This window comes from Mesocricetus auratus, unplaced genomic scaffold, assembly GCF_017639785.1.
Source record: "Mesocricetus auratus isolate SY011 unplaced genomic scaffold, BCM_Maur_2.0 Super-Scaffold_100014, whole genome shotgun sequence".
Classification (NCBI taxonomy): Eukaryota; Metazoa; Chordata; class Mammalia; order Rodentia; family Cricetidae; genus Mesocricetus; species Mesocricetus auratus.
The window spans coordinates 71,372,408-71,395,062 of record NW_024429197.1 but is presented as its reverse complement, the minus strand read 5'-3'; the positions used below and the strand labels follow the sequence as shown (position 1 = coordinate 71,395,062).

General features: G+C 43.4%; 1 protein-coding gene across 4 annotated transcripts in view; it reads right to left on the bottom strand.

The window, feature by feature from the left end:
• The window catches only part of Astn2 (astrotactin 2), a 972,600-nt gene that overhangs the window by 277,132 nt on the left and 672,813 nt on the right, over window positions 1–22,655 (bottom strand). For all 4 annotated transcript variants that reach the window (XM_040757328.1, XM_040757329.1, XM_040757330.1 and 1 more), the window contains 2 exons: window positions 4,577–4,701; window positions 207–311 (listed from right to left, as the gene is read on the bottom strand). In XM_040757328.1, coding sequence (XP_040613262.1) covers window positions 207–311; window positions 4,577–4,701 — 230 coding nt within the window. The remainder of the gene's footprint in view (window positions 1–206; window positions 312–4,576; window positions 4,702–22,655) is intronic.

The following is a 22,655-nucleotide window of genomic DNA, read 5'->3' as shown; positions in this document are numbered from 1 at the left end:
TTAGGATGCTCCTTCTGTGTCTTGCTGCCCCCATTGTCCTTATTGCAAGGCACTGATGCCACCACCTGGTATGCTGTCCTACCTAGGTGCTCCTCCATTCTTTCAGCATCATCAGGGCCAGGAAGGCTGGGGACACCCTGAGCCCTTGAGACCATGTGTAGAGTGACCGTAAGTCCTTTGGCTGCCAGCCAGACTGTGGTCCTCACCTGCCGAGAGGGTGATGGTGCTCAGCTTCACACGGTAGAGGTTGCTCCTGACACGCCACTGCTGCACCATGGGGTAACCCATGGCCTCGTCATACCTGATGTCTCCTAGAGGGAGAAATTAGATGGCCGCGTGAACTCAGGGTTCAGAATACTTGCCACAATGCACACTGCAGTTCTGGGATCTCTTACTGCCTTCCTCTTCAAAGCTAGAAGCAGCTTGGTCTTGGCCCTGACTGTTGCCGTGTTAGAACCGGTCTCTTCTCCATCACCATGCTCTTCAACCATATCTCTATGCTTTCCTTGGGTTTCAGTATCCCTCCACCTTACATGCAAAGATCAGATTCATATCCCACCTAACTAAGTGCATCTGTAACTTATTGTGGACATTAGACATCTCATTGCCTGAGATTCCCACCCCTCCCTCCCCCCGGCATTGCAGCTCGCTGTGCTTATCCTATCTCACAGGCGCAATGTGACACTTGAATGCGGTAACAGAAGTGAAATTCTTTTAGAGACTAGAAATTCTATGCTTGTAGGACCAGGGTCAGGGGCGTATTTTTTTCAGCGCATTTGTTTTCCAGTCTTTGAAGCTGATTTTGTACAAAATAGCAGAGCTGAAGAGTTACAGCAGAGACCACTTGAAAAATCCCTATGTGTGTATTACTCATCCCTTTATGTTTTTTGACCTTGGTGTAGACCATTTGCTGTTAACGTGGATGCTTATGAGCACTATGTGGCAAACCTATGTAAACCTACATAAGTTGTCCTAATTCAAATAAATGAGAAACACTGGCTAAACAAAGTGAACATTTAATTTTCAGCATATTACAATAATTAAAATACACTATACGTCTCCGTGAAGGTGTTCCTGCTCATGGGGCCCCTTTTATATGGAGGGATCATTAAGATGCATGTTCCACAGAATGCATTTTAGAAATCACAGGTATTGCAGAGATAAAACGTAAACAAAGAAGAAACGCAACAAACATGTTGGCAAGCAGTTAACACTGGGGAGCAGATACGTGAAAAAATGATGCATCTATTTCTATTTTCTAAAATTTCCACCTAAAGCTTTGCATTCTCTCTTCTTTATAATCATGAAAAAATGCATTAAGATGGTAGTCACGTTAGCAGTTATTATTGTTGCTATGTATCCGTGCTTTCTTGCACCTCTGCAAATAGCAGGCACATTTCCTATCCCTTTCTCTTCTCCCCTGGTGAGGAGGCACTCAAAGAGATATTTGATACGGATATTAAAATGAGAATCTCATTGGAACAAATGATTTCTTCCTGGACATTTCTGTAGTATTAAAGTTGTCCATTACTGTCAACTGGTTTTTTTTTCCCTCACTCTTTAGCCTTTTCAGGAATAATATAATTTTAGGGGCTTTCATTTTCAAGTAAAATATTCATGATCCCCTAAGATAAGTCCATTGGAGTGAGAATGTTTTGCTATAAATATGCCGTCTCTATATATCTGCTCTGTCTTGCCTGTGTTCTCTATGTGAGGCTGGGGAGGGAAGGGAGAGGGGATGGAGGAAGGAGAAAGAAGGTGCTCCTGACCCAGGACTGAGAAATTAGTCTACTCCAGAAGTCCCGGACACCAAAGTCTAGATAGAGTTTGTCCCCTGTCCCATCTACTACTGTCTAGCCATGTTCACAGGTATTGGTTGCAGGGATAGGGTTATTCAACAATTGAACGCCACCTCTGACAAAAGAGAGCTGCACATCCTGGTGTGAGTTGTTAAAAAAACCCCGTCCTTCTATGGTATGGTATTCAAAGCGGGGAGGTACCTTCTACTTATCAAGCAGTTCATAACATCATCTTCACTGCTCTGCTCATTCTTTCCCTTGGCCTCCCTGAAGTGGCTGTTTTCCCATCCTTCACTTACTGTTGTCCCTGGCTTAGTTTGGATTCACACCTGCAATATAAGCTTCTGTGGTATGTTAGGTTCTTGACATCAAGACCATGGCTGTATTATTTGTATTTCTCCTCCAGAGTCCAGATTGGATCTCAGCATTCAACTGGATCTTTATAATGTCCTAACATGAATGCTTTCTTTTCATGTTTTATTGGGGGGAAGGGGTTCAAGGCAGGGTTTCTCTGTGGCTTTGGAGGCTGTCCTGGAACTAGCTCTTGTAGACCAGGCTGGTCTCAAACTCGCAGAGATCCACTTGCCTCTGCCTCCTGAGTGCTGGGATTAAAGGCGTGCACCACCACAGCCCGGCTACTCTCTTCATTCTTGATCATGAAACTACTCTGGTTCTCACTTTACCCACCATCATAGATTAATTTGTCTCGGCAATTCTATTTTAAAAGATTTATTTTATCTCATGTGTGGGTGTCTGTGCTCCAAATGTGCGCAGTGTCTATGAGAGCTGCAAGAGGATGTTGGACACCCTGAAACCAGAGTTACAGATGGTTGGGAACCACCATGTAGGATGCTGGAAAGCAAACTGGGTCATCTGCAAGAGCAGCCAGTGCCTTCTCACTACTAAGCTACGACTCTAGCCTCGTGTAATTAAGAAAATCCCTAGAATTGTAGCAATTCCTTTATTAGGAATCTTTCAAATGTCCCTGAGCCAATAAATACAGTTTAAAAAGCTGAAAAACTACTGGAGAACCATAGAAAACCAAACATCTTATACACATGATCTTTAATCCTTACCGTAGCCGGGCGGTGGTGGCGCACGCCTTTAATCCCAGCACTCGGGAGGCAGAGGCAGGCGGATCTCTGTGAGTTCGAGGCCAGGCTGGACCGATAGCCTCCAAAACAATACAGAGAAACCCTGTCTCGTAAAACCAAAAGAAAAAAATCCTTACCGTAATTTTGAAAAAAAAATAATGATTATGTCCACATTGCAAAGATGGTAGCTGTCCAAGGAAATCAACAATCAAATAGGGGTTGGGGTCTTTAAAGAACACTCCTAACAGACCATCTAAAGAAATATGAGCTCTTGGGGATGGTGAGCTTCCTTCACTGGAGTTCTTCAAAGAGACATGTTCCTCAAGAAGGATATTATATACCTGATGCCCAATCAGCAGAGATAATTCAACTAGCATACTCCATGCCACTTAGAATTTCTATGGCCTTTGGAAGGGGAAACTCAGGAAGGCACAGAAGCCTTTAAAACACTTTGCAGAGGTATTTCATCTATGGGTCCATTTGATCTGCATCTTCTTTAAAGTGGGACAAGTCTGGTAGTATAAGACAATGGATAAGGCTTTCACTCTGGAGCCCAGACTAATTAGGTTTAATCCTTGATGATAATTTATATACTAGCCATGCCACCTTAGAGGAGTATATGGCACCATAACCACTTGGAAGCAGAATAGTAACACTCTTCAGGTTTGTGTGGGCTGAAAAACAGAAATGGCCTTGTCTCCCAAGGACACCTTCAACCCATGTGGGGGTCTCCTCTATCTATGCCATTTTACAGGAAAGGCTCATGGTAGTCAGGTTTTTTTTCTCCTGGTCACTTAGAACTTGCAAGTTCACACTGCAGGATAATTTCTGTGGGACAACCCTTCTCTAAGTGAGAGGATTAAATCATACTTGAGGGTGGCCAATCTGGTTAGCAGACATCACCCAACTATTATATCACCAAAATAGAGTCCAGGTGCACTTATGTTAAAAAAAAATTAATCCCACCCCCCAAAAAGGGTAGCAGAAATGATGGAAAAAGATAAAGAAGAGAAGAAACACAACCTGGACTGAGACAGAAAGTTCTAGCACTTCAGGGGAGCCTGAATGTTTGGGATGGTGAGAATGACATGGTGGGTTGAAAAGACAAAAAAAAAAATGCAGCGCTATTCATCAGGTCTAGTCCTAGTGGGTGCCGTGGATGGCATTGTATTTACTGGGTCCTAGATGTCTTACTCTCAAACTTGAATAAGTAAAACTCACTCAACAAACAGCTCACTGGCTACACACAAATAATAAGTCACATAACCCAAATGCATCCAAGTAGAGAAAGTCTTGATTCAAGAGTCCACTGATTTAACTCTAGAAAGATTTTTAAATGAACAAAGAAGACAGAATACCAGAAGCATTGAAATGTTAGAAAAATTGTCACTTGAAAGTAGTTTGATGCTTGGACACAGGCAAAGCCTCACTAGGAAAGACTGAAAAATTGCTCTTGTTCTCAGGGAAGTGTCTCTAATGAACAAGGTCCTGGTCAAGAAGCTGGGGTCTCTTTGAGGCCTCCCCCAATTCGAGGAGCCTGACAAGGCAAAGCCCTGCTCTCTGCCCTCCCTTCTTGAAGGAGGAATCTGGCTGGACTGGAGCACTCTGACATGCTCTTGTAGCTCACACAACTGACATGGCTGTGGTCAGTGCGTCTGCCGAGGCCTGACAGGTGTGTCTTACCAGTCAGCAGCTGAAGGTCTGGGAGGGGCTCAGACAGGACCCCCCGGCATTGCTCTTCCACAGGCAGCGGGATCACCAACAGCCCATCTGCCAGCTGCGGAAAGTCCTTGATGAAGTTGTTCTCCCTGTGGGGCAGAGCAAAGAGATTACAGCGCAGAGGAAAGGAACACCACACCGTAATCGTGGGGCCAGGAGGCAGAAAGCTTGTGGCTGGACCAGGCTGGGTGGCTTTGCTGGGATGCCTCCTGAATCCCAGCTCGGAGAGAGTAGCACTGAGTGCGGGGTGCAAGCAGATCGAGCGTCAGAGCCTGGAGCACTCACGGACTAGCGACTTAACTGTTTGCTTGCAACCAGCTTTCTCTTTCTATAAATGAGGCTTAGATCTCAGGGCTGCTGTAAACACTTAATGGGATCAAGCTGCCAATTGTTTAACACATCCTCTGAGGCTGTACAAACTATATATCTGGCTGCTAACCATCCCTTTGCATAAGCGATGACGTGGGCAAACCTGGAGGTGGGGGAACTGAGCTTAGCACAAAGTGTTTGAAGTAGGGAGCAGGGCTAAGCTGAAGAAAGGACAGCTTGGAAGACTGCACGCGTGTTAAGGGAGAAGGGACCCCAGAGATACCTTGGCTCAGACAAATGGGGACAACTGAGGCCTGGAGAAATGGAATGCCTTGCTTAGCAACAACCAGTAGACTGGACATGAACCCAGGTCTCTGTACTCTCAGACTTGTGCTCTTTGCCCTAACTTCGTGGAGGAGAGGCAGGCAGGCAACGTATCACAAGACAAACCCCCATGTGATCCCAGAACACTGAATTCTGGACAGACATTGTTTAAGAGGACAGTGGTGGCAGAGAGCACAGGGAAAGGACACAGGCCTCATTATTTTGTACAGCAGTCTGACCTAAAGATGGAACAATCAGCCAGCCATGAGAGATGGGAAGTTCGTTTATACGGAGAGTGTGCAAGTAGGAGATGTGGCAGTCAGTCGGCGCGCAGGGTGCCAAGGGCATTGATTTCCCTATCTAACCTGACATGTAAGATGACTTCATGGTTAGACACCCTCAAAGGTAGCCAACCACGATAGGTATAATCTGGACGGGAGGATCAGAGGGAGGGAGATAACAAAAGCAGGAGGACGCTTATACCTTCATTTTTGCCACCTGGCACGAGCAACCTTGAAATGAAGATCAGAGACAGAAACAAAAATAAATGATGCCAAAGCAAGGCCTTTGAAGCCTGGACTGCAGACTCTTCAGAAGCAGCTGAGAAATGGTAAGCTGGGTTACCTTCTTGTCTTCACTGCGTATGCCCACATCCTTCCCCAGATGCTTTCAAATCCATTGGTTTAGTGAAAATGTCCCCTAGGGCTGGGTCCAGAGAAGATGATGTGATCACCACCTTCAACGTCTCCAGCATCACCATCATCTTCCCCATCATTCTCATTGCCGCTATTCGGTGCATCCTTAGGTTGTTAGCTCCAGCAGAGTACTTTACATATACCTGAATATTTAATATTGAGCTAGTATTATGTGTAAATCACAGATGCGTTTATGAGGCCAGAATTTAAAGCCAGGTCTAGCAGAGTCTGTGCTTCTGTTCAGGGGCCGCATGTGCACTATGATGAGTTTCTGAGCTACTCTTGCTATGTAGCATAGTATTTTGTATTTGCCCCACGTCAATCTGTGGAGCCATGAAGTCTACAAAGCTGGGAGCCTGGAACAGCACTGGGAAGAGAGAAGACAGCTTTCCAGGCAGTGGAAACACTACACATAAGACCAGTGAGGTGGTTGCTGGGCTACATGTCCTCAGATGTGCAGTAAAATGGATGGGTACTTCAGGCTGCAGCCAGCAACTACCAGATCCTGGTTACAGAGCCCTGGGTTGAGTACTTTGGACAGAAAGACTGGCTTTGTTCTTCTGGTCTTCCCAATCTGGTGAGAAAGATTAACATTGGTCATGAAGTACAGCCAGTGAGCTCATTATCAGGGTTTCTGGTTGGGTTGTAAGAACCCCTTCCTCATGTAACCACCAAGTACTTGTTTCATAGGTAGGAGAAATTAACTTTGATGGGGCATCGATGGCCCTGAACACTGGGCTCCAGGTCTCCCCACATGACATCCTACCTGAGTAATCAGGGACAAAGCTCATAGGCCTCAATTTTCTCATCTATAAAGTGAGGAGGGTCATAGAAGCTTCCCCGCCTGCTATAGTGGAAGAGTGGAAATGATTTATTTAGCACCTACTGTAGGTCAGGTAAGTGCTTCACCCAACTGCATGAAGTCGGTGCTGTCAAAATCCCCAGTGTAGAGATGAAAACATTTTTGTAAAAGAACCTTTAGAAGCCGAGACCATGCTGCTGGTAAGTGTGAGGAAGTCTGGTCCCAGAGCCCATAATTCTCATCTCAGTAAATGTGAGTGTCGAAGGTCCTGCCCCAGATACTCAGACTAAAGTTTTCACGTACGGGTCTCAGTGCCCAAGCAGCTCACAGCTAAGAGAAGGGGTGTGGCATCTTACAGCCTGACCTTATAGAGGCTCTGTTCTCACTTGGGACCTCAGTTGTCCTCACCCTGAGGTGGGCGCAATCATGTTATTCTAGGTAAGCAACAGATATGAAGCGTCCTCCAGGGATGTACAGTCTGATCACGTTTGGTAACCAGAACTTGGAGGGAGATTTCCTTTACCAGCTTAGGGTGGGAGGTTTTCTCTGTATCTGTCAACTTTTGTGTACGTTTTTAAAACTGCAGAAGAAGGAAGTCACACCAATTAGTACCCTTCATTCCCCTCCTCTAATGCCTATGCTTTCTGGACAAGTCAGTCTTGGGATCTTAGGGACATCTGACACTAATGGACAGTTGAAAGATGCATTTGGGTAACTCCAAGTGGCAGGAAACACGGCCTGAGGTGTCTCTTCTTGCATAATTATTTCTCTCTGAGCTTCCAGAAAAGGACTTGCAGAGAGTAACTCGAAGAGGCTCATGCAGGAGGAGAAGAAGGAAGGGGGGAGTTCGTTGTCATGTAAAGCTGAGAGGAAGGCGCACAGGCAAGGACGAAGCAACAGGACAGCCACTACATCTTTTCCGGGTTATAAATCCATTCTTGGCTGGCTGGGCAATGACCACAGTCCTGCACCACCTCCGCCAGCAGAGGGCGCCCAGGGCCTTCACATCAGTCTGCTCTTCGAAGAGGCAAAAATGAAGACTGGGGGGAAATCAGCTCCAGGAAAGTTCTAGGCTGAAGAAAAGCTCAGATGAAAGCTGAGAGAACTTGAAAGTCCCAGGCTGAGAAAAAGACCCAGAGGTGGTCTATGCTGGCTCAACATATGACCATCAAAACTAATTCTGCTCCTTGGGTCTTGTGATTGTCTTTGTAAGTCTTCCCCAACCCCCACCACTCTCTGTCTCTCTCTCTCTGTGTGTGTGTGTGTGTGTGTGTGTGTGTGTGTGTGTACGCGCGTGCGCGCGCACGCGCGCGCCTGCGTGCATGCATGTGCGTGTGCATTGCTGTTGTTGCTGCTGTTTTAGTTTTACAAAAACCCTATCAGGTACCATTAATCCCTTTTTATAGGTGATGAGACAGGCGCTCGGAAAAGGTGAGAAACGTGTCTGACTGAGGTCCACAGCTGGGAATGACAGCGGCTGCAGCTCATGCGAACCCCTCTGGCTGTAGCCTTCGCTCAGTGAGTTTGTGCTCAACTGAGTACTCACATTCAGGGAATACAGCCAGGATGTGGTCTGCTCTCTCGACCGTGGACTAAATCACAGGAGCACACCCACGGCAGAGCATGTTTTTATGCATGTGGGTTTGGGCAACATGTGTGCATGTGTGTAGATCATGTAAGTGACTATTGTCATTTCAAATTAGCAACAGAGTCACTGTTGAGACAAATGTCTTCAAAGAGCATCCATGTGAAACATAAATCTCGATGGTATTATACGAAGACAACTCAGCAATTTGCAAAGTATATCTGCATGAATTCAGCACGTGGTGAGCCAGGGCAACAGCGGAAGGTGAGCACCGCCGCTCCTCCCCTGGTGAAGACCAAGAAAGAACAAGGATGCTGTGTAACAGCCTAGAGGCTCCCACACAGCCCGTCCCTGCTGACTCGCTGTCCGCTCATGAGACAGGCTCCCAGCCCCGCTCCTGCTGACTCGCTGTCCGCTCACGAGACAGGCCCCCAGTCTATAGCCCCCAGCTGCATGTGTCGTCTCTCTGGGAGGGTGTTCCCTTTCTCTGCACCCGGGCTATTCCTGTTCACCACTCAGACCACGCAACAGGTCACTGCTTTTAGGAAAGTGCCTCAGATTAAATCTGTCACCCACCTTTGGGACCTTGTTCATTTCTTCCAAGAAAGGCTTTACAGTTTATAAGCACAGATCCACTCACTCAAGACCCATGTTTCTCACTGTGCTGCAGGCTCCCTGTGGCCCCGAACAATGCACTGAGGCCCCTTGAGGGCCAAACTGTGAGACTGAGTACAGATGAGCGTAGATGCTTGGTGAGTATTTATTGATAGCATGATGGAGAAAAGAAAGATGGCAGCATATGCACAGTGCTATCTTTTGACAGCTATACTCCAGAGTGATTCCTCGCCAGAGGGTAGTTAAATTTGAGTCTGGTTTTTCTGTAAAATGATTCCAAATGCTTTGTTAGGCTGATTAACTGATTAGAACTTCATGACTTGTGGAGAGTCTGGATGTTAGGACCTAGAGCTCAATTGTATTGGGCTTTCTTTATTCACTTCAAGAGCAATTCATTGCCCACTTGTGTCTTACCTAATGCTTTGGTGGCTATCAGATCAAACCCAAGGCAATGCATTAACTTAGATGGTTATTGGCTTTCATCAACCCAAAAGCTAAGAGCCTCATCAGACAGTAACTGAACCCACAGGAGAGATTGGCTCCACGTTATTGTAGCCTGCCTGCATGTTGTTTCCGCCAATGCATTTGAATAAACGACTTGTTTTAGAAGTACAAAACCTTCATGAGATCAACTCTATATTGGAATATGTTATTTGGGACACCCCCAATTCATGTTCTCAGACGCTGATCACTCTTATTTGACTTAGAAATAATGTATCTCTTATTCCCTTTGAAGTGAGAAGTATTCTGAGTCAATAGTATAGATACTGTGGATTTCAAGGAGCCCAGGCAGAGGGCTGAGGTGAATCGGGGGAGCCAGGAGGGAAAACATGACTTCTCTAAACAGGGTGCATCAGGCCTCAAGTTCTTGGGGAGGAGGAGTTCAAACATCATTTCTTCGTAACAGTAGTCAGTCTAACGTCTACAAGTTAAAAGAAACCCTTCCCATTCCTTTCTCTCGTGTGTCAGTCTTGTTTGTGACTATATCCATGAAGTACTTGGTATTTGACTGTGAAGTGTGCAGAGTCACAGAAGTCATATAGCCACAGATCCAAATTCTGTCTGGGAGGGTTCTCTTAAGTTCCATAAGCCTTAGCAAACATGAGTGATGAGTATAACTTCCAGAAGGCGGAAGGCGTCGTTACCTTTAATGAATGCTAGTGCTGTCTGCCTGTCTGTTTTTTCTCAAACCCCACATTAGGTTCTCAACCTCTTCAAGGGTTTTTAGACACAGGTTAGCCACAGCCTAGTTCATATTATATAGCACAGAGCAGCAGCTGACCCATGTATAGAGGTGAGGGAAGGCGTCCTTGACCTCCATAGTCATCTACACGTCATCTCTAGGTGACAAAAACCCCACAAGGCTGCTCCAATTGCCCCCCTTTCATCTGAGCAGTCATATTATCAGGAAGGACAAGAGGGGATCTGGCCTCCTCCACACAATCTCCCCACCCTTCCACAGGCCCTGCATCCCTTCCTGCCTACTTTTTCCTTTGAGAGGATTTGGAGTATTTTGGATACATTAATACACAGGGACTAGCATGCCAGATTCATCACCCCTCAGTTCTGTGGAAATTAGCATTTAAATAGAGGTGTTTGAGGAGGTGAATCACCCTAGAGTCAGCCAGTGCTGTCTGCAGCTGGATCTCTCTCTCTCTCTCTCTCTCTCTCTCTCTCTCTCTCTCTCTCTCTCTCTCTCTCTCTCTCTCTCTCTCCCTCTTTTCTAGGAGTAAGCTGGCCTGGGATTTTCAGTGTCAGGGATGGAATTTACTGCCTTTCTGATTATTCCTAGGCTGATTATAATCTTCTGACAGTATCCCATCAAACTTCCTAATAATGATGAGAACATCTACCTGACTCCCAAAACGTGCCCTATCCCTCACCTTCAAATAAACAGCATTTCTGCCAAGAGAGAGGGAGTGCTTTGGCTGAGATGTGGGGTCCTCAGTTAGTGTGAAGCAACCACATGTGTTCCTTTCTTGGCTCAGCCACAGCCTGGATGGAGGGTTTGAAGAAACCACTCCTCCTCTTTGGAACTGAGAGGACTCAGGATGAGGTTGATGCAAACTGTAGCATCTCTGTCCATCAGGCACCTATAAATCTGGAGATTAAATGGTTGTTAACAGTGACTTACTGCTTTATCCTGAAGCTTCACCACATCCAGGGAGGAGTTAGAAATGGCTCTCTCCTGTTTCAGTACTTGAGGGGTCAGGATGATAACTCTCACTATGACGTATCCCCTATAGAGTTCAGGGTAGGATAGAACTTGCAATTCAGCTGCCCATGTGGCTTACCTGTGGCTGCCACTGCTTTTAACTTCCATATGAAGTCATTCTTCAATATTGGACCTTAGTGCAAGGTTTAGGTCAAGCCCTCAATCTAAAGACATTCCTTCATTTAACTGTTCATTCGTTCATCAGTTCACCCATTGTGTTCCATTTCAATATGAGAGGTACTGGGGATACATAAAGCAATTCTGTACCCTCTACTTACAGCCATGAGGAAAGATGTAAAAACTGCTTCCTATATATGTATGTGTGTGTTCACAAGTTAACTCTTTTGAAAATGTTAAAACAAAGCCTTTTTCCCTCACTGGAGATCATATTGCTCTGGCATGACACATACTAAAACAATGTCACCCATCCTTTTGGTAGAAGAACAGATGTCACCCAGAGAAGGAGGGACTTCCTGCTCAGCTTTGCATCTCAAAGAAGGCTTTACTGTGTCTCAAACCAGACAGACACACTCCTTTGTGTATCAAAAGCCAGGCCTGCCTGGCCAACTTTATTTGAACATAAAGACCGGGCAGGTAGTGACCTCAAGGGAGTGCCACCAGACAGGAGAAGGAAGTAGCCCTTCTTTCTGTCACTAGTGCTTCAAGGAACTGCTGGAGAGGAAGACCAAGATGTTAGAGTTCAACTGGGAATGTTCCAGAGACCCTCATTTGGCCTGAGAGAAATGAAGCACTTCATATATGCACATAAAAAACAACGGTAATGCTAAAAATGTCTAAAAACCAACAGAGTTGGTGGGAAGTTTTGATGAACAATGGCGATGAGTTTCCTTCTCTGGAGTCAGAGCATTTGTGTGGGATTTGTAAGCCCCTTCTCTCAGCAAGACAAGTACTTTCATGAGAGCCCAAACTAGATGACACTCTTTCCTGAATTCCTACCCAGAGGGAAAATGAGATAAAGCTGTTACAATCTCTTGATCCCATGGAGGCAAGGATGCTGGAGGAGGCTGAGATTAGACCAGAGGCTTGCAGCATGCAGAGACCTCCACTGGGTCTTCCTAAGAGCTCCTCTGAGAAAACCCAAAGTGGCCTCTCCTCCGGGGACACTGTCCCAGGACCCTTCTTTGGAAGTAGTGTCTTTGTGTTCCCATAGCATGTGGTTCTGGATCTTATGTCAGAACCCGTACACTTAGCCAGCTACCACTGTTTTCTGCACATCTGTCTCCTGGCTCAGATCACGGATTTGGTTGGTTCCTCTTGAATCCCTTTTCCAACAGGCTGACTTCAGGGTCTGACATAGAGCCAACATTTCATAGCCATATGCTCTGATTGAGGCCACCATCCCATCCCACAGGACTGCAGGAACAGCTTGTTAACGATGCTATCTGCATTCATCCATATCCCCTCCAATTTGTTAACTATCAAGCAGCCAGAGTGATTTCCTACAATGAGAATCCTACTGGAGCCAGTGATATGGTTCGGCAGGTAAAGGTGGTGGCCACTAAGTCTGATGACCTGAGTTTGACTCCTGTGAAACATGTAGTCAAATTGAAGAAAACTACTCCCCTGACTTTCATGTGTGCGTGCACACACACACACACACACACATGTAAAGTATTAAAAATGTTTCTAACTCATAAATCTTTGGATGCATGTGTTCATGTACTCATGTTCTAGCCCAACCACAACAAATCACCTTATACTGACCATCTTACAACAGCACAAACTTACTGTTTTAGGAGATCTTTAGGTCAAAACTCTGTCATGGATTATCTAAAGCAATGATATTAACAGGCTACATTCTTCCCAGATTATTACCTTGCCATCTCCAGCTCTCCCTCGGAGCTACCCACGTTCCTTGGCTTTCTTCCCCATATCCAAATGCAGCCCTCCTCACTTCAGAATTCTGATTTTATCCTCAGATATCTTCTAGCTTAAGGACTCTTCTGATTTCCCTGGGTCCAAAAGGATCATGTGAATAAGCTCTCCAAATCTGTTCATCTGCTGAATGCCCACTTTGCCATGTAAGATAATCATAGTTTCCAAGGATAAGGAAATAGACACCCTGGAGAGAATTCAAGGATTCCTTCTCACCCCATCATCTACAAGGACATTGTCACCATGTCTCCTCTCTGAATTCTCTGTCTTATCACAGTCCTAATTTGAGACCGATGCTAGCATTTTGACACTATTTTATTGTTCCTAGTCATTCCCTGTGTCCCTCACTGGACCACGAGTAACCAAGGGCAAGAGTCATGTACATCTGCTTATGATCTGCCAAGCATCCAAAACTAAAGTAGTCACCGGAGCATGCACAGGGGGCTCAGTGAGTGGTTACTCAATGAATGCATAAAGTATTCAGCTGTGGTATATCAATCTCCCTCCAATGGACTGAGTTATTGCCTTATTAGTCTTCGTCTCTATCTATTTCACCCCTCTCCTTCTCTCCCTCTCTTTTTCTTTGTTTCTTTCTCCTTGATAGTTAAGAAACACCTAACATAATAGCAAGTCTCATTTTAAAATTCTTACATATATTTATTTTTGTGATGCATTTGCAAGTCAGAGAATAACTTGTAGAAGTCAGTTCCTTCCTTCCCCCATGCAGATCCTGGCATAGAACTCTAGTCTTTGGGTGCCTTACCCAGCTGAGACATCTTGCTGACTTCCAAGTCTCATTTTTAAAACTGGTATCTATTAATTATTTAAAATATGCTTGTCTTAATTCTAAGGGTTATGCACCTACTGTTTTACTTTACATGCTCAATAACTGAGTGGTGTGTTGGGGGAGAGAGAAGGATGAGAGCATGCGGAGACATAATGAGGTTAAATACCATAAGCTTAAAAAACTAGGATTTGAATAGTGTAACTCTGTGTTCTTAAAAACTATGCAAAAATATGCTGGTGAATATTTAATTTTGCTCATAAATGAAAAGTAAAAGTTGGCTTGTTGAAAATACCAGTGCTGGTTGAATATCCCATATGGATGCTGCCATCAATAACGGGATGCCCTTTATTGAATGCATACCATGTGTTAGGTGATCTGCAAGTTCTGTTCCCGACATGCTAGACAATCTTGTGAGTCAGTGCTATTATCTACAAGGTGATGCTAGGAGACTGGGCCTGCAAGAGGCCAAGTTACCCTCTTGGTCACCTCGGATGGGATCAAGGCCATTTATTCTACTCCACTACCTACTCATCGCTACCTTTCCTCCTGCCTCACACACAGTTGTACATATCCGTGCAGAGTTAAGCCAGGTTACATACTGCCTGTGCATCTGCTCTCTACGTGCAAAAGAACCTGTGGCACTGAACTCATTTATGCATTCCAAGCATGGTCATTCTTAACTCTGCCTTGGTAATTGCAATCCCTGAAATGGAAAGGAATTGCAGGCTAGAGAAACATTGTCTTTTCCTCAGTCACTTCGCCCTCCATTTCTTTGCCTAAGTGTGTCAGCATGGGGATTCCATGTCCTGTCCTAACACTGGGGATGCACTGAGCTGCTCTCACTGTGACCCCTGGAACATCTTTTCAGACTCTTCTCTCTAGTTCTCAGGAAGGAGTTAGAGACCCTTATACCTTGATGCGCAACTTTAGAGTTGGAGGTCAGGAGGGTTCAACATTGTTAGATCCAATCTCTGCATTTTTCTGACAAAGTGCTAACATTATCTATATTTATTAGATGCTATAAATGAAAAAGAATCACAGAGGAAAATTAGCCTTGTTCTGATGATAGTCCAGATGCAGTCAAACAGAGATTTAGAACTAAAATTGCCTCCTTACACTTACGTGCAGGCTCTGAAGGAAGAATTCCCTGGACTAAGGGAAAGGTGCCCCTAGTAGAGCTTGGTGGCTCCAGTCCAGGCCTGCATTAGTTCCCCAACTCCATCATGATTCTAGCTAATAATCTGTATCATAGCCAATGAAACTCTGTATTTACCTATCAAAAATATCTAAAGTTCAGTATAGGGAGCCCTGTTCTCATGGGCACTGTCTGTCTTCTATTATACCATTTTAATTTTTATAGCTCAGATTGAACTTTAATCTGTTGGATAGCCAAGGATGACCTCGAACTTCTGCGGCTTCTCAAATACATGGTTTCTCTGTTCATGCATGTTTGTATATATGCATAATATTACTTGTATGCATATTTTCAGGACTGACCGTTTGCCATTGGATAACCAATTGGTATGTGCTTCCTCGGAGAAGACCATGACTCTCATTCTTAGCATTTCTTAGTTGTTTGTAGTTCTTTGCATAGAGTTGGGGTCTTGTGGGCTTTCCCCTATCCACTCTGATGTGTCTATTGGTATCATCCCTGCTCAGTTCATGTTTAGGCAGTCCTAAATATAGATTTTATAGCTTTATAGATCAATTTTATAGATACATAGGTATATCTATAAAATACCACTACATCCAAGATTCAAGGAAAATTGTGGAAGCAAGGGCAGAAAGATTGAAATAACCATAAGATCAGGGAGTTTGCTGTGAGATTGTGTCTCTTGGTGATGTCAGAAGCTATCCCCATAAAGTCTCTCACATTTTAAAAACACTATTTGTAGTCAGATACTGTCTTTGTATCCTGCTTCTGGCCCACATCTCTTATGTGGCTTTGGCTAGACAGAACATTGAACTTTTAACCTGGGTTTCTGTTTTCTCATCAGCAAAAAAAAGGGGTGGATACTAATCATTCCAGCCTCATGTACTTGCTGTAACGATGAAAAGAGCCCATAAAACAGGAAGCATAGCATAATGCCCAAGAAGAGTAGGCTCTCAATAAATGGTGGTTATTGCTGCTCAGAATGTACCACTCCAGATTTTAATTTAGCATACTCCAAATGCTTGTGGTTAGGAATAAGAAGAGTAAAAATTTTAAAACTTGAGTGGACGTCAACCCCTTCATAGACTCGTAACATAACAGAGGGATAAGAACAAAGGGCATGTAGCTATGAATTAGACATTCTTTCTTCTGTTTCTGGCACATAAAAGTCTTCCCAAATCACACACCTTGTCTATAACCTCTGGAAGAGCCTTGAATGCCAAAGACAACACTCACAGTGACACAACACCTACCCCCAGCATCTTGCACTGAAATCACAGGTATTGCTATTCCCCTGACTTTAGGAGGAGAGAATACCCTTCCGCTGTTTACCCAACTCCTGAAAATGAGTTCAGTCCATAGAAAATACTCCAACAAAGCTTGTAGTTCAATTGAACTTCTTACAGACAAAACTACAAATTAAATGTAAGAGATGTTTCAAAACTCTTAACTTAAAGTAACAGATAATCAGGAGGCACGTCAAGGCCATAACTTTAACTAACCACATTGTGTCCATTCATTCATTCATAATGCTATTCCAAGAAATACCTAGAAAAAGAAATGTTTCTCTTTTTATCAAACAGGAGGTAGAACTTTGGCATCTGGACAGATAACTGACGTAGAGACAGCTGGTTCTGGTGTGAATTTGTGGCTGGGGTCAGACCTCTGTAAGTTTCATTTCCCTTTCTGTCTTTTCCATTCTCCTTGGGGCACCTTGGGTGTCTTTCCATACAGTCACTTCTAATGAGCTTAGCAAAATGAGGCAGGCATTGTAATAGAGGGAAATCTAATAGCAGCCTCTTTCTTGTTCCCATGCATTTTCTTCTCTTCTTCCCTTTCTTATTAGTCATTAGCATCAGAGAAAGGAAACACCCAAAGGCAGTGGAAACGCAGCATGATTTGCTTGTGCTTTCTGTAGCACTGTGCTAATGAGGATCCCACCATGTCTCATAGCCCTTGTTTTCGAACAGACATCAGTCGCAGCCAAATCCAGACGCCAGCTCATATGGACATTAGCCAGTCTGCTTTATAACTGAGGTGAAGTGTGCATATCATTAGAGGACAGCTGGGGATTGTTTTTAAGGGTTCCTTAAAGCCAAGGGATGTCAAGTCATCCACAGAGAGCCCAGGAAAACAAACATCCAATTAATGAATGCGATTTTTGTCTTTTCAAATTTGGTATCATAATGTCATTGAATCCAGTTCTGGAGTCCCTCTTTCTAACTTCCCAGTCTGTTAACTACTAGTGATACTGTTGTATACTGTCAGGTAGACACTGACTATGAATTTGTAATAACTCTACATGTAAGATGGGATCTTAAGCTGTTCTTATTCCTAAGTATATGGCCTGTTGAAGCAGGACCCTCAGCTATTGCATTTATGAAACTTTATCATAAAAGCTCACATTTTAAATTTTGTATTATTTTATGTGTATTGATATTTAGCCTGAATGTATGTCTATACACCATATGCATGCGTGGTGTTCACAGAGGCCAGAAGAGGGCACCAACTCCCCTGGCATTGGAGTTACAGATGATTGTAAGTTGCCATGTGAGTCAATCAAACCCAGGTCCTCTGGAAGAGCACCCAGCACTCTAAATTGTTGAGTCATCTCTCTAGTTCCAAAAATCACCTGATTTTAGAATGTCAGTTACAAAGAGTCCAAGTGATAATGAAACTGGGCATGGTAGTTCATTCCTCTAAGCCTTGTGCTGAGATAGGAGACTTTCTGTGAGTTAGAGGCCAGCCTAAGATACATAGTGAGATCCAGGGCCTGGTGAGACTCTGTCTCAGGAAAGCAAAAGTGAATAAAAACGTAACACACACACAGAGTGCCTCCCATGAACAATACATACAAATGGTTGATATGTATATTTGATTGGTTATTGGTTACTGTTACTATGATTTATTACTATAATTACTCATTTACTGATAACAGTGGCCAGGGTAAGAGGGTGCTTCAGCTTCTTACAACTTCAAACAAGGTTAACACACCTCACTAAACTTCACTTCTTCAATTGTGAAAGAGACAAAATACTAATATCAGTATTCAAAGCAATGAGATGATACATTCAATATAGTACCCTATACATTCTGTTATTCATAAAAATTAACTATTATTAGTAGGAACATGGCTTATGTTTTACAAATAATGGGCAATGAAAATATCAGGGCTGGGGAGGTAATATGTTTGCTATGCAAGTATGAGAACCTAAATTCAGATCTCTAGCACCATGTAAATGCCAGGTAGACATGGTGGTCTGCTTCTAATTCTATCACTCTGAAGGCAAAGAATGGGACTCCTGGAGCAACCTGATTAGACAGTTTAGTCCTGCTGGTGGAGTTTGAGTTCAGTTGAGAGACCTTGCCTCAATGGATTAGGTAGAGAGTAATCAAGAAAGACTCTGTACATCAACTTTGGATCTCTACACGCAGGTGCACAGGTCTGTGAGCACTCCTGTGCCCATACACATATGAATATGAATGAATACATGCATATGCATCATACATACCAACACATGCCAACTGGGATAAAATATCAAAAAAACTGCAATGAAAGTCTCTTGACTTAGTGATTGCAGCAAGGTTCCAAGATATAGGTTTGCATAAAAAAATCAATTGCTTCCCTGTATGTCAACAATGAACAACTGGGATTTGAAATAAAAAAAACCACAACACCATCTATAGTGATACACACACACACACACACCAAAAAAAACCACACACACACAAAATCTTAGTTTCAAATCTAACAAAGTTCAAACAAGATCTACATATTCAAAACTACAAAATGCTGATAAGCAAAATTAGTGATTTTTAAAAAATATAAAGGAATTCCATACTGATAGTCAATATTATTAAAATGTTAGTTCTTTTCAAATTAACCTACAGAGGCTCAGTGTGATCCAAATCAAAATCCCAAGCTGTTTTCTAGAAGTAACAAATTCATTCTAAGAAAGATGCAAAAGACTCCAAATATCTAGCCCCGTTTGCCAGCATGAAGATGTTGTAGAAAACTAGAGTAGTCAAGACCACGAGTTACGGGCAAAATAAGAGGTAAAGAGACTTGTGGAACAGAAGAGACAAACAGACCCACACAATGTGGTCAGCTGAAAGCTTGACAACGTTGCAAAGGCAATTCAAAAGGAGAAACGGGACAGGGTTCTCAAGAAACACTATAGGACGAGCTACATATTCATGTGTTAAAAATAAAATCAAAACCAAGAAGAGAACAGGAAATGGATAGTCTAAACAAAGACCTTACCTTTCCCACAAAATTTCATTAAACATATCACAGACCAAAATGAAAAAAATCAAACCCATTAATCTCATATAAGGTGAAGTAGAAAAACATCTTGGGAACCTTTGGTTTGACGGTGTGCATTTTGCACAAGATTCATACAAGAAAAGAATGACAAATTAAACTTAACTAAAAAAAAAAAAAAACAATCCAGCTCCGTGGAAATCACTGTTGACTAAAAGGCATGGCAGAGACCAGGAGTATTTGCCAGTATATATCTAGTAAAGGAGTCTTAACCAAAATACACAATAAAAACACAACAATAAAAAATTGGCAACTGAATCACAACAATGAACCACTTCTACACAGCTATTACAACTGCTAAACTTCAAAACACGAGACTGTGAATGTAGGCTAATGATTGCAGATATGAAGCTTTAGGTTTAATCTTTGGCACTTCGGATAAAGACACAAATACCAAATAAAGTGAAAAAAATAGGAAGAGTTTATTGCCAGTCAGAATATAAAAATGATGGCGCCCCTCTGGGGAGGTAGACTGCTAATTTCTTCCTAAGCTAAGCACTCTTGCCACACAGTTCAGTAACCATGTATCTTTCTCAGATGCACGGGAAACATGTCTACATGAAAACCTGCATACAGTGTGCATAGGATCTTATCCACTCCCGTGAGATTTTGGAAGCAATCAAGAAGTTCTTATATAGGTGACTGAGTAAGCAAACTACACACATCTATTGGATTGTGTTCATAAGAAGAGGAATTGTGTTCTCTCTAGCCATGAAAAGACACACAGGAACCTAAAGCCCTCTTGCTAAGTAAAAGGGTCTTGTCTGGAAGGCTTCAGACCATGTAACTCCAAATACCAAAGTTCTGAAAAATTGAAACTGTAAAGGCCATGCAAGGAGCTCATAGCCACGAGTTCAGAGAAAGAAAGGGAAGAGTGCATGGGACATGGGGAGGGGAGTTTCTGGGGCATAGAAAGCATGCCGTGTGACACTGAAATGACAGATACCTGACATAATGTTTCTTTCAAAACTGAGAAATGGGCATCATAGCATTAAACTGTGAGCTCTCATTACTAACAATTTATCAATATTGGCTCATCGATTTTAACAAATATGCTATGTTCATGAAATAATAACAGAAGAAAATGGGGAGCAATATGCTAACTCTACCTTCTCTCTTTCCCTATAAACATTAAACAGCTTTAAAAACCAAAGGTTAGTAATATAAATAATAATTATAAGTATGGCTTAGGTGGTTGTTTTTATCAACTCACATTGTTTCCAAGTAGGAGTTGACAGACTACATAGCCCTCTAGTCAATCTGGCTCCTATCTATTTTTATCAACCGTGTCATGGATCATAGCCGTACTCATGCATTTTTATAACATTGTATTATTAGTTTGCTGCTTTGGTATTTCCTGGCAGACATGAGCAGCTGTGATGGAACCCACATGGCCTACGAAGCTGAAAATGTTTACTATCTGGAGTCTCATGGAAACTGTTGGCTGACTCCTTTTGTAGAATTGCTTAGTTCAATTACCAAGAAATGCCAGAATCTTTGCAATCACATTACCCTAGGAGGAGCAGTGTCCCGGTATCACTTTTCCAGCTGGTAATGATCTCTGGCGCATTAATCGTGATATGAGGAATCGCCTTCTCTTTCATCCTCTGCTGCTTTCCGGTTTAGCAATAACACGTCAGAGGGTAACTGTGGCGTGCATTCATCACTCGCAGCTGCTTTCCTTGACCCAGCGTCACCCTGCTTCTAACCTTACCCTTCCTCAACCTGCTCCCAGTCTCTGCTCCTGAATTAGGATTTCAATGGTAGATCCAAGTCTCCCTGCTCTTGCTCGTACGATTCATTTTAATTAAAAAGTACCATGCCATACTAAATCATAGTCACCCAGCATATCAAGGTCCCAATTTCTGGAACTTGTCAATATTATGGACTAAGTTGTGCTATAAGACCCACCCTCCCCTTTAAAAATGCCTCTGCCAGCAGCGAACACACACAAAAAAATGCCTTGTATGTTCATGCTCTCCTCACAGCACCATCCTGGAGCCTTTGAAATGGGTCTCTAAAGGGCAACTGAATTAAAACAATGCTATTAACATGGGTGATCATCCAATGTGACTGATCTTTTTAACCAAGGAAGATATTTGGACAGATAGAACCCAGAAATGTATATTCATGGAAAAGTACCATGTGTCACATTGGAAGAATATGGCTGTCTACACACCAAGGAGAAGGGTCTCATAAAACTCCACACCTGCTGACTCCTTGATCTTGGACTTCTAGCCTCCATAACTATAAGAAAATAAACTGACTTTGTTCAAGTCATGTAGTCAGTGGCATCTTATATGACAGCTCACATTGGCTAGCGAGGCATACATTGGCAAAGGGATTTAGTTGCAGAATAATCCTCTCATCTAATTTCTCCAGGCATTCTAAATTTAGATCCTTCAAGTAGGAAGGTTATCCTGTGTTATTTGCATGGGTCCTAAGTGCCATCACGTTTTATGCCCTTATTAGAGGGAAACAGATGGCTATTTGAGTACAGCAGGGGCAGAAGTGACATGAACTAGAGTAATATGGCCAGAAGCCAAAGAATGCTGTAGAAAGAGACTACCATCAGATTATCCCCTAGGGTCCTCCAGAAGGAAGCTGCCCTAGTACCTCATGTTAAAGCCTCCCCACTGTGAGAATAAATGTGTTGTTTCAGCTGCAGACCTGGTCACAGTTTGTTAGAGCAGCACACTCTAACTCCTTCTCAGTTAGACACTATTTGGGGGTTGTTCTCCAGACCATCCCTGGAGCCATCAAGTCTCAGAGAGGAGTCAGTCATTCACTAAGCCAGTTCCCCTTGCTAGGGAGAGCAGAACCCTCCATTTTCACTAAGTAAAGCCTTTGACATCAACCCAGACAAATGTTGAATCACACCTTGGGAACAGAGAATCGATCTTGAGATACCTGGTACTCTAGCTTAGCCTCAGTCTCCTGATCAGAAAATGGGCATCAAGTAATGTTCATTGTGAGGACATTAAATAAGTCAGTTAAAGCCATCTGGAATGAAGTGTGTTGGTGATATCTTTAGTTTGTTTCATGCTGTGTCATCATCCTAGATGTAGGTAATTTCCATGTCCCAAAGCAACTGAGGGACTTAGAAACCCTGGTCAGGAACTGAGGTCTGGCACCAATTCTGTGAGTTCACAGAGGGCCACTTCCTTGTACTCATGGACTTTGGCCCCGCTCTTCTGCACTTACGAGCAATGGAGCAGTTAAACTTCAGAGAAGCTAAGCAACCTGCCTAAGGTGGCACAGCCAAATGACAACTCTTTTCATGTGCTGTCCATTGTACCAGCCCTCAAGCCACCGGCTGGGCCTGTCTATCCAGTTCT